This window comes from Stegostoma tigrinum, chromosome 20, assembly GCF_030684315.1.
Source record: "Stegostoma tigrinum isolate sSteTig4 chromosome 20, sSteTig4.hap1, whole genome shotgun sequence".
Classification (NCBI taxonomy): domain Eukaryota; kingdom Metazoa; phylum Chordata; class Chondrichthyes; order Orectolobiformes; family Stegostomatidae; genus Stegostoma; species Stegostoma tigrinum.
In genome coordinates, this window is record NC_081373.1 from 55,724,249 (window position 1) to 55,743,443 (window position 19,195).

Genomic DNA, 19,195 nt, shown 5'->3' on the forward strand with positions numbered 1-19,195 from the left:
AGTGTCGTCTGCAAATTTACTAACCCATCCTTCTAAGCCCTCATCCAGGTCATTTATTAAAATGACAAACAACAGTGGACCCAACACCGACCCTTGCGGTACACCACTGGTAACTGGTCTCCAGGATGAACATTTCCCATCAACTACCACCCTCTATAATAAAATGTGAGGCTGGATGAACACAGCAGGCCAAGCAGCATCTCAGGAGCACAAAAGCTGACGTTTCGGGCCTAGACCCTTCATCAGAGAGGGGGATGGGGGGAGGGAACTGGAATAAATAGGGAGAGAGGGGGAGGCGGACCGAAGATGGAGAGTAAAGAAGATAGGTGGAGAGGGTGTAGGTGGGGAGGTAGGGAGGGGATAGGTCAGTCCAGGGAAGACGGACAGGTCAAGGAGGTGGGATGAGGTTAGTAGGTAGCTGGGGGTGCTGCTTGGGGTGGGAGGAAGGGATGGGTGAGAGGAAGAACCGGTTAGGGAGGCAGAGACAGGTTGGACTGGTTTTGGGATGCAGTGGGTGGGGGGGAAGAGCTGGGCTGGTTGTGTGGTGCAGTGGGGGGAGGGGATGAACTGGGCTGGTTTAGGGATGCAGTGGGGGAAGGGGAGATTTTGAAACTGGTGAAGTCCACATTGATACCATATGGCTGCAGGGTTCCCAGGTGGAATATGAGTTGCTGTTCCTGCAACCTTCGGGTGGCATCATTGTGGCAGTGCAGGAGGCCCATGATGGACATGTCATCAAGAGAATGGGAGGGGGAGTGGAAATGGTTTGCGACTGGGAGGTGCAGTTGTTTGTTGCGAACTGAGCGGAGGTGTTCTGCAAAGCGGTCCCCAAGCCTCCGCTTGGTTTCCCCAATGTAGAGAAAGCCGCACCGGGTACAGTGGATGCAGTATACCACATTGGCAGATGTGCAGGTGAACCTCTGCTTAATGTGGAATGTCATCTTGGGGCCTGGGATGGGGGTGAGGGAGGAGGTGTGGGGACAAGTGTAGCATTTCCTGCGGTTGCAGGGGAAGGTGCCGGGTGTGGTGGGGTTGGAGGGCAGTGTGGAGCGAACAAGGGAGTCACGGAGAGAGTGGTCTCTCCGGAAAGCAGACAGGGGTGGGGATGGAAAAATGTCTTGGGTGGTGGGGTCGGATTGTAAATGGCGGAAGTGTCGGAGGATGTCCTGAAGCAAACCAACTACCACCCTCTGTCTTCTTTCAGCAAGCCAATTTCCGATCCAGACTGCTATATCTCCCACAATTCCATTCCTCCGCATTTTGTATAATATCCTATTGTACAGTGTTAGAGCTGCAAAGAGAGAGGTCAGAATTAATATTTGAGAGGGCCATTCAAAAGTCTGATAAAAGTGTGGAAGAAACTGTTCTTGAGTCTGTTCATACATGTGATCAAACTTTTACATCTTCTGCCCGATGGAATGGATGGAAGGCTGGTGTGTGTGATGGACTGGGCAGTATTCACAACTCTGTAGTTTCTCGCTGGGTTGGAAACAGCAGTTGCCATACCATGCTGTGATACAACCAGATTGGATGCTTTCTGTGGTTCATTTGTAAAAGTTGGTAAGAGTCCTTGTGGACATGGTGAATTTCCTCAGCCTCCTGAGGAAATAGAGACATTGATGTGCTTTCTTGACACATCGACGTGGGTGGACCAGGACAGATGGTTGGTTCTTGTCACTCCCAGGAACTTGGTGCTCTCTGCCATCTCCACCTCAACACCACTTCCCGAAGTCAATGACCAGCTCCTTTGATTTACCAGACATTGATGGAGAGATTGTTGTCTTTACACTGTGCAACTAAGCACTCAATCTCTTCCCCGTACTCTGTCTCATTGTCATCTGAGATCTGATCTACAATGGTGGTATTGTCAGCAAACTTGTAAATGGAGTTGGCGGAATTTGGCCACGCAGTCATACCTGTATAAGCAGTATTGTTGGGGGCTGAGTGCTCAGCCTAGTGGGGCACTGGTGTTGAGGAATATGGCGAGGAGGTGTTGTCACCTATTCTTATTGATTGTAGTCTATGGGTCAGGTTGTCAAGGATCCAAATACAGAGGAGGGAGCCAAGACCTACATCTTGGAGTTTAGAGATGAGTTTGTTTGGAATTATGGTGTTGAAGGCGGAACTGTAGTCATTAAGTAGGAGCCTGAAAAAGGTATCCTTGTTGTCCAGATGTTCCAGGCATGAGTATAAGGCCAGGGAGATGGCATCTGCTGTAGACCTGTTGTGCCATTAGGTGAATTTTAAGGGATAATAGCAATCTGGTAGGCTGAGTTGACGACTAACCCCTCAACACTTCATAATTATGTAGGTCAGAGCCACTGAGCAGTAGTCATTGAGGCACGCTGCATGAATTTTCTTTGGCACTAGGATGATGGTGATCTTCTTGAAGAAGCTGGGGACTTCAGATTGTAGCAAGGAAAGGTTAAAGATGTTTGTTAGCACTCCTGTTGCTAGTCCGCACAGACCTGCATGTACAGCAGGGATAATAAAATGTGAGGCTGGATGAACACAGCAGGCCCAGCAGCATCTCAGGAGCACAAAAGCTGACGTTTCGGGCCTAGACCCTCTGTACAGCAGGGAACTCCATCTTGGCCGGTTGCTTTCTGTGAGTTCGCTCTCAAGAAAGCCAATCTAATGCGTGCAGTGGTGACTGTGGGTACAGGTATGCAGCTTAGACTGTTCAGACATGACATTGTTTCACTGCCCGTCTGTTCAAAGTGAGATAGAATGCATTGAGCTAGTCGGGTAGGGATGTATTGTTGCTTGCCATTCTGTTTGACTTCGCTTTGTAGCCCATTATATCATGTAAGCCTTGCCACAAATGACACGTGTCTGTATGGCTGGTCTGCGTCTCAAACTTAATTTAATGTTGCCTCTTGGCATTTCTGATGGCCGTATGAAGGTTGTACCTGGATTTCCTGTGGAGGTCAGGGTTGCCCGACTTGAACACCTCACATCTGGACTTCAGTAGGGAGTGGATCACCCAGTTCATCCATGGTTTCCAGTTGGGGAACATTCAGATAAACTTCTTTGGCACACAGCCATCTGTACTCTAACTAGTGAAGTCTGCAACGGTAGTGGGACACCCATTTAAGTTGGCTGAGTTCTTGAAAATGGACTCACTGATCCCAAGTGGGCCTGTAGGAGCCTTTCTGTTGCCTTAGACCAACACTACACTATTTTCTGTACTGGGCCCACATTCTTCAATTTCTGCATGTAAGCTGGGAGGAGAAGCACAGCATTGTGATCTGATTTTCCAAAATGTGGATGGGGTTCTCAGACTGGAAATGTTCGTTTGGCCCTGCATTCACAGAGGAGGAAATTCTAGATTTCCAATGCTTTTTGCATGATAAAGGGTTTCCTGATTCCATTCCTGAATCATGCAGCTGTATTTATACATGAATTGTTCTGAACTGCCCAACCAGAGGAAATAACTCAAAAGCCAAACACAGTGAATACTCGAATAAAAATAAAACATGGTGAAAATGCTGAGCAGGTCTGGCAGCATCAATGCGAGAGGGAATCATAATTAATCTTAACCGAATTCTGACAAAAGCATATTAACCTGAAATGTTGACCTGGATTTCCATGCCTCAGTCCATGTTGGAGCAGAAGCAGGCTGGCAGAAATTAAGGTGGGTAAGAACTGATCCTGGAATTCCTGCACCACCATGTTGGCAGCAACGTTTACAGTGTGGGATAAGGAGCTAACAGTGAGTCTACCCACAGCAGTCCTGATGCTGCCAGCTGCAATGCAGGGATGTGATTTCAGACCCCATGCAATTTGATGGAGTCAGTCCAGCTTCTGTGGACGCCATGATACATGACCAGGTGTGCAGCCTGTCTATTTGGGACCATCTATGTGTCTCATTGGCTGCAGTGGACACCACCAGAACAATTGGCCAAATAGTACACACCCAAATCCCCAGTCCCTCCTTCCCTCGTCCTCTCATACAAGGAGAAGTAAATGTGTTGGTACCAGTTGTCATGGAGATAGAAGGCTTTGATCAGAGTTAGAAAACGATAATGAGGAAAGGGCAGAACAGGAACAAGCACAAAGAAATCTAAAATGAATGTTGACGAGACACAATTCCTCTGTTCTTTCGTGAGACCCACTGGAAATTTCTTCATCATGGGAAGGTCCTGGAACTTAACTAAAGTTAGAAGGTGTTAGAAAGTTTTTCTGAAGAATGGTCCCAACCCTAAACATCAGCTTTCCTGCTCCTCTGATACTGCCTGGCCTGGTGTGTTCCTCCAGCTCCACACTGTGTTACCTCTGACTCCAGCATCAGCAGTTCTTACTATCTCTGCTGAATGATCATTCATTGCTTGAGAAACCAAAGATTTAAAAACCCATTTTTCAAAGGAGGAGAGATAATAAAACTTGAGGCTGGATGACCACAGCAGGCCCAGCAGCATCTCAGGAGCACAAAAGCTGACGTTTCGGGCCTAGACCCTGCATCAGAGAGGGGGATGGGGTGAGGGTTCTGGAATAAATAGGGAGAGAGGGGGAAGCGGACCGAAGATGGAGAGAAAAGAAGATAGGTGGAGAGGAGAGTATAGGTGGGGAGGTAGGGAGGGGATAGGTCAGTCCAGGGAAGACGGACAGGTCAAGGAGGTGAGGTGAGGTTAGTAGGTAGGAGATGGAGGTGCAGGTTGGGGTGGGAGGAAGGGATGGGTGAGAGGAAGAACAGGTTAGGGAGGCAGAGACAAGCTGGACTGGTTTTGGGATGCAGTGGGTGGAGGGGAAGAGCTGGGCTGTATGTGTGGTGCATTGGGGGGGAGGGGGCGAACTGGGCTGGTTCTGGGATGGTTTTGCGACTGAGAGGTGCAGTTGTTTATTGCGAACCGATCTCCGCCATCTACAATCCGACCCCACCACCCAAGACATTTTCCATCCCCACCCTTGTCTGCTTTCCGGAGAGGCCACTGTCTCCGTGACTCCCTTGTTCACTCCACACTGCCCTCCAACCTCACCACACCCGGACCTTCCCCTGCAACTACAGGAAGTGCTACACTTGCCCCCACACCACCTCCCTCACCCCTATCCCAGGCCCCAAGATGACTTTCCATATTAAGCAGAGGTTCACCTGCACATCTGACAATGTCGTATACTGTATCCATTGTACCCGGTGTGGCTTCCTCTACATTGGGGAAACCAAGCGGAGGCTTGGGGACCGCTTTGCAGAACACCTCCGCTCGGTTCGCAATAAACAACTGCACCTCCCAGTCGCAAACCATTTCCACTCCCCCTCCCATTCTTTAGATGACATGTCCATCATGGGCCTCCTGCAGTGCCACAATGATGCCACCCGAAGGTTGCAGGAACAGCAACTCATATTCCGCTTGGGAACCCTGCAGCCCAATGGTATCAATGTGGACTTCACTAGCTTCAAAATCTCCCCTTCCCCCAACGCATCCCAAAACCAGCCCAGTTCGCCCCCTCCCCCCACTGCAACACACAACCAGCCCAGCTCTTCCCCTCCACCCACTGCATCCCAAAACCAGCCCAGCCTGTCTCTGCCTGTTCTTCCTCTCACCCATCCCTTCCTCCCACCCCAAGCTGCACCTCCATCTCCTACCTACTAACTTCATCTCACCTCCTTGACCTGTCCGTCTTCCCTGGACTGACCTATCCCCTCCCTACCTCCCCACCTATACTCTCCTCTCCACCTATCTTCTTTTCTCTCCATCTTCGGTCCACCTCCCCCTCTCTCCCTATTTATTCCAGAACCCTCACCCCATCCCCCTCTCTGATGAAGGATCTAGGCCCGAAACGTCAGCTTTTGTGCTCCTGAGATGCTGCTGGGCCTGCTGTGTTCATCCAGCCTCACATTTTATTATCTTGGATTCTCCAGCGTCTGCAGTTCCCATTATCACCCCAAAGGAGGAGAGCAGCATGGAAATCATTACTCTGGTGAGTGTTGGAGAGTAGAACAATTCATCACTATTGTTGTAATTCTGTTTACATATCAACGTCTTTATTGTCCCATGCATACTGGAAATAGGATTTAAATAGTAATTAATCTGGCACTTGAGATTAAATAGCTCTACTACATGAATTCACTACCAGAATACCATCATAACATTTTGTACAAGGAATAAAAAAAAGTCAGATAAATCCTGCAGCACTCACACAGATACCCAGTCTTAATGCAGCTGACGTTCCTATGCTTTATGCCTTGGGTATGTCTTTTTTCTTGGAGAAAATAAAGGTAAGTGATACTGAGTTCTGGTGATTTTAATATGGAGGTGCCAGTGTTGGACTGTGGTGGACAAGGTCAAAAATCACAAGACACCAGGTTATAGTCCAGTAGATTTATTTGAAAACATAAGCTTTTGGAGCTTGTGTGTCAAATGTTGCTTCTTCAGGTGTCAGTGGGACAAGTGGCATCAAAAACAGAATTTGTCAGCAAAAGATCATAGAACTGATACAAATGTGGTGAACAAACCGAAGATGGCTGTTAAATCTTTAATCAGTCATTTTGTGGAGACTTGTGTAATTTCCCCTAGGGTTCTGTCAGACTGTTGAATTAAATAGGTTAGAGAGAATTAGGAGCTGTCTGTATACATAGGTGACTAGATTAGATGTGAGGAGTTCTTTGGTTGCAGAAAGTCATGAATCTTTGGACTAAGTTTCAGTTCATCTGATCAGTGTGGATTTGCAGTGAGCTTTCTAAAGGAAGTTGTACAGGTTCCTGGCTAAATCTGATACCATTGCACAAAAATGGTAGCTAGGGCATTGAGTCACATGCCACATGGTCAGTAAACCCATGAACTCATTCCAATTGCCTTTGGACGTCAAAGAGGAATCCCGGTTTGTGTTTGAAGTTGTATAGATTTTGCTTTAAAACCTGATTTGTTGCCTCTGCTTGTGTGCTTGCTGGTGGGTGCAAGGTTTGGGATCACAATGCTCAGTTTTACCACCATTGCATGGGATAGACTTAAATGTTGTGAAGTAAACTGTGGATTTATTTGTACTGTTTTTAATGATATTTGGGGTGAGCCTGGGTCCAGTTTTTGAGTTAGTAATGAGGGCTTTTTCTGTGTGTCTGAAATTAACTATTAATTTCAAAGTATTACTTTAATCATGGTGGTTTCTTTTAAAAACATTTTTGAAGTCTGGCAGTAGAGTGAATGGATTTGTGCACTAATGGATTTTGTTTATATTAGATTGTTTTGTTTGTTTGTTTGTTTTTGTTTGTTTGTGATACAGCATGGTAAATAATGGGGCCCAGAGTTTCATAATCTATGTTTTTTTAAACCGAAGGGAAACACCCAGAACTGAAAGACTTTTAGTTTCACTTTTGACTTTAGGTAATGTATTGGCCTGTGAAGGTCTTGAAAGAGAACAGCTGTGTAGAGCAGTGCTCCTGAGAAGAATATATTGAAACAGGTCCTTGGAATGAATAGTTCACAATGGTTCCACACCAGATATAAACCCAAAAGTAGCTATTTAAGCTGAATGCTTTGAAGCTCAACTGTCTGATTGCTCCAGAAGGAAGCTATTTGCAGTTCCAGTTTTAATCATTTAAGTTACAAGTGCCTTAAATCCCCCGAGATGTTAGCTATGGGAATACTGTGTGTGCATCACACAAAGGGTGTTTTAAGAACTGTACCAGGGGTTTTTGGGACAATACACAGAAGCTGTTTTGTTTTTAATTTTATAAAGAAGAGTTTTGGGAATGAATGGGATTATACTTATACTGTGTATTGAATCTATATTATAAAATGATAGAATAATCTCAACAATTTTATCTTCATTCCTTCTGTATTTGCCTTTGCTTTGTTTGTTAAGCAAAACCTGCAGTAGTGAGTGTTTATAGGTCAATGAGAGGCAACTTTATCTAACCCAAAAGAATAAAATTGTGATCTGTTAGGCCGGGTTCCTGTGTGGAATATAGTATTTGCTGAGATCATGACAAAGAAAATTACAGCACAGGAACATGCCCTTCGGCCCTCCAAGCCTGCACCGATCGAGATCCTCTGTCTAAGCCTTTCATCTATTTTCTAAGGGTCGGTATCCCTTTGCTCCCTGCCCACCCATGTACCTGTCCAGATACATCTTAAAAGTCACTAACGTGTCTGCGTCTACCACCTCCGCTGGCAACGTGTTCCAGGCACCCACCACCCTCTGTGTTAAGAACTTTCCACGCATATCTCCCATAAACTTTCCTCCTCTCACTTTGAACCCATGACCCATAGGAATTGAGTCCCCCACTCTGGGAAAAAGCTTCTTGCTATCCACCTTGTCTATACCCCTCATGATTTTATAGACCTCAATCAGGTCACTCTCCGTCTTTCTAATATAAATAATCCTAATCTACTCAACCTCTCTTCACAGTTAGCACCATCCATACCAGGCAACATCCTGGTGAACCTCCTCTGCACCCTGCCCAAAGCATCCACATCCTTTTGGTAATGTGGTGACCAGAACTGTATGCAGTACTCTAAATGTGGCCGAACCAAAGTCTTATACAACTGTAACATGACATGCCAATTCTTGTACTCAATACCCCGTCCAATGAAGGAAAGCATGTCATATGCCTTCTTGACCACCCTATTGACCTGTGTTGCCACCTTCAGCGTACAATGGACCTGAACATCCAGATCTCTGTACATCAATTTTCCCCAGGACTTTTCCATTTACTGTATAGTTCGCTCTTGAATTGGATCTTCCAAAATGCATCACCTCGCATTTGCCTGGATTGAACTCCATCTGCCATTTATCTGCCCAACTCTCCAATCTATCTATATTCTGCTGTAATTTCTGACAGTCCCCTTCACTATCTGCTACTCCACCAATCCTAGTGTCATCTGCAAACTTGCTGATCAGACCACCTATACCTTCCTGCAAATCATTTATGTATATCACAAACAACAGTGGTTCCATCACAAATCCCTGTGGAACACCACTGGTCACAGTTCTCCATTTTGAGAAACTCCCTTTCACTACAACTCTGACTCCTGTTGCCCAGCCACTTTTTTTATCCAACTAGCTAGCACACCCTGGACCCCATGTGACTTCACTTTCTCCATCAGCTTACCATGGGGAACCTGTTCAATTGATTTTGTTTTGTTCAGTGTTTTGCATTAAGTACAACGGAATCCATTGCAAATTGTTGGATGGTCCCTTCAGGCTAAAGGACATTAGACAAGGCTGTTAACAATCTTGTGCCTTCTAGGAAGATGTGTTAATTCTGTCAGATTCATAAAGAAAGCTCATAAGGATATGAGTTTTTTTGATTCCTTTCGTGCAGCAGCCAGAAAGCCTTGCAAACCCTCAACCCTCAATTGCCAACAGGAGACCTGAAATAGTGGTTTACTTTTTTTCTTCTTCTTATGAGTGTAAGTTTCTTAAAAGGGACACAAGTATGAGGAGAATCTCTGGGACTTGGCAGTTACATGAACCTATGTATAAACCTGGCAGGAAAATGTACTAATAGCTCCTAAAGCCCTCTTTCAAAGTCAGTAAAACAACCGAAACAAACATGCTTCAGAAGCAGACTGACTGCCTCCTTGACCTGTCTCCTCTCTACCCATCTTCTCCTTTTATCCATCTTCTATCCACCTCCCTCTTTCTCCCTACTTATTTCAGAACCCCCTTCCCCTCCCCCATTTCTGAAGAAAGGCCTAGACCCGAAACATTAGCTTTCCTGCTCCTTTGATGATGCTTGGACGGCTGTGTTCATCCAGCTCTACACTTTGTTATCTTAGATTCTCCAGCATCAGCAGTTCCTACTAACTCAGAAGCAGACTGCTCTCTTCCATTCTCCTCACAGACTATTGCAACAGGAATGTGTTGTGGGTGTGTGTTTCCACTTACTCATGCTTTCAATAGCTTTATTAGAGTACAACTCTGGCTTTCTCATTGACATTGGATTCCTGCCAGCAAACATTCCCTGATAAATACTAATTTAAGTGCAAGTGATGTTTTCCATTGAATGTGAATGTTGGTTTGGGTCACATTGCTCTGTTCTGTCAATCCAATGAAGGCTTTCAATAGACAATAGACAGTAGGTGCTGGAGTAGGCCATTCGGCCCTTCGAGCCAGCACCACCATTCATTATGATCGTGGCTGATGTATAATTTCCTGTTTTCTCTCTCCCTCCTTTCTTGAAAAGTGGGACAACATTAGCCACCCTCCAATCCGCAGGAACTGATCCTGAATCTGTAGAACATTGGAAAATGATTACCAATGCATCCACGATTTCAAGAGCCACCTCCTTAAGTACCCTGGGATGCATCAGGTCCCGGGGACTTATCCAGCCTTCAGACCTAACAATCTATCCAACACCATTTCCTGCATAATATAAATACCCTTCAGTTCGTCCATTACCCTCGGTCCTTCAGCCACTATTGCAACTGGGAGATTGCTTGTGTCTTCCCTAGTTAAGACAGATCCAAAGTACCTATTCAACTCCTCTGCCATTTCCTTGTCCCCATAATAAATTCATGCGTTTCTGACTTCAAGGGCCCAATTTTAGTCTTAACCTTTTTTTTCTTTTTACATACCTAAAAAAGCTTTTACTATCCTCCTTTATATTTTTGGCCAGTTTTCCTTCATACCTCATTTTTTCTCAATGTATTGCCTTTTTAGTTATCCGCTGTTGCTCTTTAAAAGCTTCCCAGTTTTCCAGCTTCCCACTCATCTTTGCTCTGTTATACTTCTTGTTATACTTCTCTTTTATTTTTATACAGTCCTTAACTTCCCTCGTCAGCCACGGCTGCCCCCACCTCCCCTTAGGATCTTTCTTCCTCTTTAGAATGAACTGATCCTGCACCTTCTGCATTATATCCAGAAATACCTGCCATTGTTGTTCCACTGTCATCCCTACTAGGGTATTATACCACTGAACTTTGGGCAGTCGTCCCTCATAGCTTTCACAAGGCATTGTATAAGACAGGAGAATTTACAGCTTTTATCAGTTGTGCAATGTGAAGTTTTAATGAGTATGAATTTTATTGACATATTGCAAAAAAAAGTGTAAACTCCAAATCTAAATGTATGCTACATTACTTTGTATTAGATAAGTCTCTCACACATGAGAACATATGTCACAAAATTCTTGACATTAGAATATTTCTAAATGGATTAAAATGCTGCATTGCAGTTCCAAAAATCCATTTCTTCCCAGCTGGAGAAAACAGTACTGGTCAATTCCTAATTTTATCCTGTTCTGAAAATAAAATTACATTCTCCCATTGTGTATTTATGCACTCCTTATTGCCAGTTTTTGTTTTGGTATTGCAGTGTCCCTTGAAAAGTTTGTCGATTGTTTCTTGGATTTTAACAAATTGTAGGTTTTCCATTTCAAAAGAAAAGTGGTAGCATCTGTATCCCCAAGCATTCCTCCAGTTCTCTAGCTGCAGCCTATTGCCATTAGTTTAAAACATTTACACAATTCCCAACCTGCCTCCATGTGCGGAAGAACAGTAGGTAGCAGTCAGTATCTGTGCAGCAAACACAGGGCCAGGGAACATCACATAAAGCTGATAGACAAGTCACATCTAATGTTCTAAACTATTTGTTTTGTCTTCTGTTTCCATTTGTTTGGCTTGGTTTTACAGCAAAGGAAATTACAAAGGCACCAGTATTTATCGAGAAACTGCGGAACACAGGAGTGCCAGAGGGCCACCCAGTCAGAATAGAGTGCAGAGTAGTGGGCATGCCACCTCCAATGATCTTCTGGAAGAAGGACAATGAGACCATCTCTCCCTACAGGGACAGGATAAGGTGTGTCTAGGCTACGATGTATAGTATGAATCAGCTGCTGTGAATGTGATGGTGGTCTGGTAGACAAAATTACTCAATAGGAGTGGCGGAGTGGCAAAGTGGCAAATTTGTCAGCACTGCAACCTCACAGCACCAGAGACCTGGGTTCAGCTCTACCCTCGTTAACTGTCTGTGTGGAGTTTGCACATTCTCTGCATGTCTGTGTGGGTTTCCCCTGAGTGCTCCAGTTTCCTCCCGTAGTCTAAAGATTGCAGGTGGATTGGCCATGCTAAATTGTCCAGGATGTGTAAACTATGTGGATTAGCCATTGTAAATGCAGGGTTGTAGAGATAGGTGGCTCTGGATACAATGCTCTTGGAGGGCTTGTGCAGAATCAATGGGCTGAATGGCCTTGACCTACACTGTATGGATTCTATGATATTCCCTTGAGGAACCATATTTGACAGGAGTGCATCTTGGAAATTTGAACATGTAGCATTTAATTACATTGCCATTTTGGTCACATCTGAATTTCTGATACACTGTCAGTGGTCAAGATGCCTAAAGTCACATGGTAAGGCATATTTACACTGACATATGCTTACCTGAAATTGTTGACTACAGTTCAGAGATCGAACAAGCAAGTCCTTGCTGATAGTGCTCAAAAGCGCTCTCACCATGTAAACATTGCAGTGTTTTGGAAATGTTGTTGAGGTGAACCTCTGTTTTTAAACATCCTAAATTTAGTAGATTTTAATATTGATCAGGAAGATCCAAAAACCCCTGAGCATCTTGGATCCCATGGAACTCCAAGATTAAACTTACAATTTACAGACATAAGCATAGAGGCCCTGTAAAAAATATTCAGAGCTTCACAGTGTACAGTCATTACAGATGGGGTAGCCTTGTATTACCCTGAACTAAATTATTACCTGAAAAGTCTCTTCCTAACTGAAGTACATTTGAGACAGACAATTCAGCGTTGGCAATATGAGTTGAAAAGTGATCTTAAGTGTAAATTTGACTCTGTCTCTCTTTCATTGTTTTTTTTTCTAAAATTCAGGAAGTTTAAAGGTACAGTGAAAGTGAAAAATAAATTGATCTATTTATGTGATGATCTGTGTTATCTAACCTGAAATACATTGCCCCACTGTAACAGTATGAATTACCAATAAGTCTTTCGGTTTATTTTTACATGTCCTTAATGGCACTTGTCTTACCAGCATACAGCAGGATACCACGGGCTATGTCTGTCTCCTGATTCAGCCAACTAAGAAGGAAGATGCTGGGTGGTATACTGTGTCAGCCAAAAATGAAGCAGGAATAGCATCTTGTACAGCCAGATTGGATCTATATGGTTAGTCTGTGTTTGATTATTCGCTGCCTAACAATTGTTTGGGTCTAGTTTCATTGAAATTGCTTGGTGGAATTGGGCCAATAGTGACCCTAAAATGGTGGAGTTTAACCCTACCAAATACCAAGTTGATCTCCAACTAGATGCAAACTTGTGGAGGATTTACCAGACTCAGGCAGTCACCATTTTTAATATACACAGGGATTTGGGACCGGAAAAACTTTCAACTGCTTACAAGTTCCAAGTAAGTCCCCAGTTAGCCAATCAGCAGACTTAAACTGAACAGCCAATCACAGCACTGAAAGATCAACCAATGGGGCAGTGAAAAGCTGCGCCATTGACAAATGCTTTTGGAAAACAATCACCTTTGGACCAGAATCTCTGCTGAACAGTTGCTATTACTGGCTCAGAGGTTGACCCCAGATAATTGACCCAATGAGATTGCGACCTAAGGGTGGTAGTCCTTAAACACTGCTGCTAACCTTGAAAGAGGACACAATCACCATGGTTTCATTGCTGAATGTGAGTTGGAAGACCATGGGCATATTTATAATGGACATATAAATGGGGAAAAATAGGAAGTGGGCTTCTGACTCATTTTCCAGGTTGACCTACAAAGCTACATATTCTACAGTTATTTCTCCAGCTACTTACACTACATTGCAGAACCTAGCACTTACCTGTTCAGCTCATTTCAATTTACTTTAATCTGCTTTTCTAATGATGAATCCGCTATGCACATCTGTTTAGGAAAATCTTGAAATTACCATATCTCAGACATCTACCATGAAAACTGTGGGAACATCTTTAAAAGGTATTGGTACTAATTTCTCCTGACCCACAACAAGGAGCACCAGGCAATCACCTTAGGACTGGCCTCAGGAAATCCTTGTCTACAGCAACTAGGCTTTGGGTCCTGGCAGAGAGAGATGGCATATGAAAGAATGTTTCCACTTCAGAGTAATGCATTGTGAAAGAGATGGTGTCATGTCAGTATCATTATAAAGCAGCATATATAAATGATTGTGATTAATGATGCTGGAGGTTTGATAGTATGTAAAATATTGCATCAAATGTATGTTATTTATAAATGCTGCAAGAAAATTCAAGTCAACCGAAAAGGATCTCTGCTGAGTTTTTCACAAACTCTTGAAAACTGCATTCCTTCCATACCCCAGCCCATACCGCCAATAGATTAACCTCTGAATTCAAGACAAGTCAAGTCACCATAGTCATACCAGATGGTAGGGCTGCTCTTCCACTAGAGAGAGATGACTGGTGGCAATTTAACCTGAGGGCCACCGTACCTCAGGTGAGGGAAGAGACTGAGAAGGAGACTGCTTCATGGTATCAGCCTCTGAATTACTAATCCTGTATCTATACAGAATCCCAATACCAGAAGGGTGTCTCTCCTTTCAGCCTCCTTTCTGAGGAAATTAAGGCATAATGCTCCCAAGTTCACAATATTCATGACCAGCAGGCAGATATAATTGGTTTGTCAGGGTAGTATTCTAGACCCAACCATCTCCATCAGAAGGTCAGAAGTGGGGATGTTCACTGGTGATGCCCAAAATTCAGCACCATTCGCGACTCAGATACTGAAGCAGTTCATGTTCAAATAAAACAAGACCTGGACAGTACTGAGGCTTGCGCTGACAACTGGCAAGTAACATTCATGCCACACAAATGCCAGGTAACCACAGTCTCCAAATAAGAGACAATGTAACTACTGTCCCTTGACATTCAATGATGTTACCATCACTGAATGTCCCTCCATTAGTAATATTCTGGAGCTCCCATTGACCAGAAACTTAAATGGACTCACCACACAAACACAATGGCTACAAGATCAGGGCAGAGGCTTGAAATACTCTTAGTGTGTAACTCAGCTCCTCACTCCCCAAAGCATGTCCAATATCTACGAGGCACAAGTCAGGAGTGTGATGGAATATTTCCCCACTTGCCTGGGTAGTGCAGCCCCAATGACACTCAAGAAGCTTGACACCATCCAGGACAAAGCAACTTGCTTGATTGGCACCATATCCACAAGCATCCACTCCCTCTACCACTGACACCCAGTGGCAACAGTGTGTACTATTTTCAAGATGTACTGCAAAAATTCACCAAAGTTCCTTAGACAGCACCTTGCAAACCCACAACCATATCCATCTGGAAGGACAATGGTGTCAGATACATTGGAATACCACCACCTGCAAGTTCCCCTCCAAGCCACTTACCACCCTGACTTGGGCCACTGGATCACAATCCTGGAATTCAGTCCCCAAGGACACTGTAAATCAACTACAGCACATGGACTACAGTGGTTCAAGAAGACACCTTCTCAAGGGCAACTTGGGATGGGCAATAAATGCTGTCCCAACCAATGATGTCCAAGTTCCTTGAGTGAATAAAAGAAAAATTGATTTTATTAGGTACAATTACATAAAATCATATTTCTGGAGCTGGGATGTGACTGTCGCATTTTTTTTAACGAATTAAGTATTTGGTCTCTTTATCTGAGGAACCATGCTCTGGCTATGGTGATAGTGTAATGACGGTTCACCGGACTGATTCCTGCGATGGCAGGACTGACCTATGAAAAGACATGGTATTGGTTAGGATTATATTCACTGAAGTTTAGAAAATTTATCTCATAGGAATCTAAAAATTAGCAGGACTAAATAAAGTAAACACAGGAAGGATGTTTCTGATGACCAGGGAGTCCAGAACCAGGGGATCACAGTCCAGGGATACAAGGCAGACGTTTAGAACTGAGATGAAGAAAAATTTCTTCACTGATGACTGTCTGGAATTGTTTACCTCCAAAAATAGTTGAGGCCAATACATTGAATATTTCAGTGAAGGAGTTGGATATATTTCTTAGGACTAAAGGACTCAAAGGGTCTGGGGAGAAAGCAGGAACAGGGGCTGAGTTGGATGATCAGGTCTGAACATTATTGAATGGTGAGTGAGTTCAAAGGGACAGAGAGCATTCTCATGTCCCCATTTTCTATGTTTCTGTGTTAATGAGGTTTCAGATCATCATTCATTAGGAGCTACCTGGAGAATAATCTAACTGAATTCATGTTTTAATTGCTACTATATAACACATTGTATACAGTAATATTGCAAAATTAAATCTGTTTATTTTTACGTGAAATAATGTTGCTTGCATGCAAAAACACTGGTTTTATCTGTGGTCATGTTATAAACTCACTCCATTTAGAATGCCATCTCATTGTAAAGTTCTTCATTACAACAGAGATTGCCTGACTGATTCCCTTTGTTGTTATAGCCCAGTGGCACCGGCACATCACACAGCCAATAAGGAAAGTGCGTCCTTCAGGCAATCGATATGCAGCTCTTGCTGGTCAAGGACTTGACTTTAAATCTGCCTTCCCGTCTGTGGACAGCTTGCAGTTCCTAACCAAACAGGATGTGATGGAGAGCGATGAACTGTGAAGTTATTTCAGTATGTTTGCTTTTGCAGGACTTAGAACTGTGAAGATAAGAGAGGCCAAGTGATTCAAGGTTTACATGAAGTTGGTTTTCTATGACCTTGGTGCTTTTGTGAATGTTGCAAGTGACACAGTTAAAAGTGCTGATTTTAAGTAGAGCGCAACGTCTGTATACAAGCAATATGTAATTCCTTGTCAGTGTAATTGGACTGTTCAGGTTTATGAATACAAATGCCAATGATGCCCCAGTTAAATAGGATGACACTGTTTAATAATCATGCTAAATTTGATGATAGTCACCAACAAATATCACATTTTTTGAATGTCTCTTATTTCTGTGTCTGTGGGGATTTTCAAAAGTGTTGCGATAAAGTGGTCAAAGTATCAATTGGCACAATATGAATTGTTTGATTTTCATCTGCAACAGGATACTTTTCACTCAAATGTGGCTTGCAAACAGCTCAGACATGCTCCGCAAATCCATAGCAGATTGAATCGCCTGTGTTTCTTTATTATAATCCAAACTGGTACAGTACAACACATTATTTGTACCAGTTATACCCATTGACTGCAGTGGACAAAGTTACTCCGGGATTTCTGTGCTTATTTATAACAATGCAACTGAATCTGCTTTTGATTGTTTATTAAAAAGGTTGATTTTCTTTCCTCAGAACTAGTTAGCCAGTAATTTATACTTTTATGCATAAAGTAGCTAATCACAATGCAACTCCTAATTGTGGGGCTCCCTGAATATACGTCACTATTCACATCGGCCAGGATTTTGCAGTTGTAATGGTGGCAAAACAGAATTATCTGCATTTTCCTAGAGAAATTGCAACACGCTCTAAAGTCTTCAAAGCGCAGTTAAATTGGGAAGTCGCTACCAGTAATCTCCTGTATCTCCTCAGTGTGCACTGTTAACAATTTTCCCAGAGGGAAACCAATTAGAAATCGCTGAATTGGTGTGAACTTCCACTGTCTGCTGGTAAACAGCCTTTCTGGCCACAAAAATAAATTTTATAACTATGTAAGGTCAAATTTCTCTTTTTTCTCTAGATATTAAAAAATATATTTTTAAATTTAATAACATTTCTGCTTTTGCCTTAATCTGATGTCTATGTCACAACCTTATATTGCTTTCCATAAAATTATACAAAATGATTGATAATATCTACTTATTATTGCCTGGTTTTCTGTCTGTTGGAATACTTCAATGTTATTGGTTGCTTAACTTGCTTGATGGCACACTGTTGCTGTATACATGAGATTATCTTTAGTTGATGGCAGAATGAAATTAACTTCAGGAAAAACGGTGAAAGCCGCCAGTCTGCCTAGAATTGCTACAAATTTAAAGATTTGATCCGAGGTAAAGTGAACCATATAGTCGTGAGTCTGGATTAATATTACGTTACGTTATACAAGGGATATGGGCATTGCTGGCAAGGTCAGTATTTGCTTCTCGTCCCTAATTGCCCTTGAACAGACCGTCTTGCTAGGTCATTTCAGAGGGCAGTTAAGCATCAACCACTTCACTGGGCCTAGAGTCACATGTTGGCAAGACTGGGTAAAAATGGCAGATTTTCTTCCCTGGAGAATAATTTTTTTCTAAATCCATAACCATTTCATGATTATTACTTTCAATTCAAGATTGATTCATTGAGTTTAATTTCCACAAGCTACGATGGTAGGATTTGAGCCCATATCCTCACAGTATTGGCCTGTGCTTCTGGATTACCAGGTCAGTGATATTACCAATACACCACCACTTCTCTCTAATGCCGGCACTTCCCTACTGACTGCAAAGTTTGGGTGTGCTACTAATTCTGTCTGGTTATTGAACCCCCATGACTACTGGGTATAATGCCTGGAACTTCACCTCTTCTCTCGTCAACAATATATGACTTGATAAATACTCACCTGTACAAAGTTTACTTTGGCATTTCATGCACACTAACAACTTACTTGTTAAGATGTCACATATACCCAACCATATCCCACCAAATGAATATAAAGGAATTGCTCCTCAACAATTAAATTTATTTTTATTTTGCAGGTACATTTGACAGTTAAATAATACGAAGTAGCCTCTTAGATTCTCTTTAAACAAAATGCTTCAGGTTGTTTAGCAGTAAACAGCGCTTTTCCTGATTCAGTTTATAAAGGCCGCACTATTACATGAAGTGCCAAGTAGAAGGCATATTTAGTTTAAGTCAAGTGTTTTAATGTAAACTTGCACTTGTAAAGAAATAATGGATTGTTTGTCTATGAATAAAGTTTTATTTATTCCAATATGTATTCAGTTGTGAACTTCCAAAGGTGGATATCCACCAATGAATTGACCAAACAGTGTAATTGCTACAAGTTAACAGATTTGCACTTTTATTTTTAATCACTGCTCAAAACCTCCTGCTTATTATCTCAGATACAAACCATTTGACTGGCTCAAGATTCATATTTGTAACAGAACAACAAACCAGGTAGGCATTCCATGATGTAACATGAGATAGCTTTCATTCCAACTCCATGGAAGTAGCAGCAGTTCAAAGGGCCAGGTGGGTTTACAACAGTGACAATTTAAGTGTATATAGCACCAGTGGTGTAGTAAAAGACTGATAGTCTTTCCTCACAGAATGTTTGACTGGATGGTGAAGGAGCCTGCCGGAAT

General features: G+C 43.0%; 1 protein-coding gene across 6 annotated transcripts in view; it reads left to right on the forward strand.

Moving 5' to 3' along the window:
• Window positions 1-18,802, forward strand: part of mypn (myopalladin) — a 284,569-nt gene extending 265,767 nt beyond the window's left edge. For 3 of the 6 annotated variants that reach the window (XM_059653169.1, XM_059653168.1, XM_059653170.1), the window contains 3 exons: window positions 11,574-11,739; window positions 12,942-13,075; window positions 16,368-18,802. In XM_059653169.1, the coding sequence (XP_059509152.1) occupies window positions 11,574-11,739; window positions 12,942-13,075; window positions 16,368-16,534 (467 nt within the window). In that variant the 3' untranslated portion in view covers window positions 16,535-18,802. The remainder of the gene's footprint in view (window positions 1-11,573; window positions 11,740-12,941; window positions 13,076-16,367) is intronic. The other 3 variants (XM_059653171.1, XM_059653173.1, XM_059653174.1) reach the window with 1 other exon arrangement.
• Window positions 18,803-19,195: the final 393 nt, after the last annotated feature.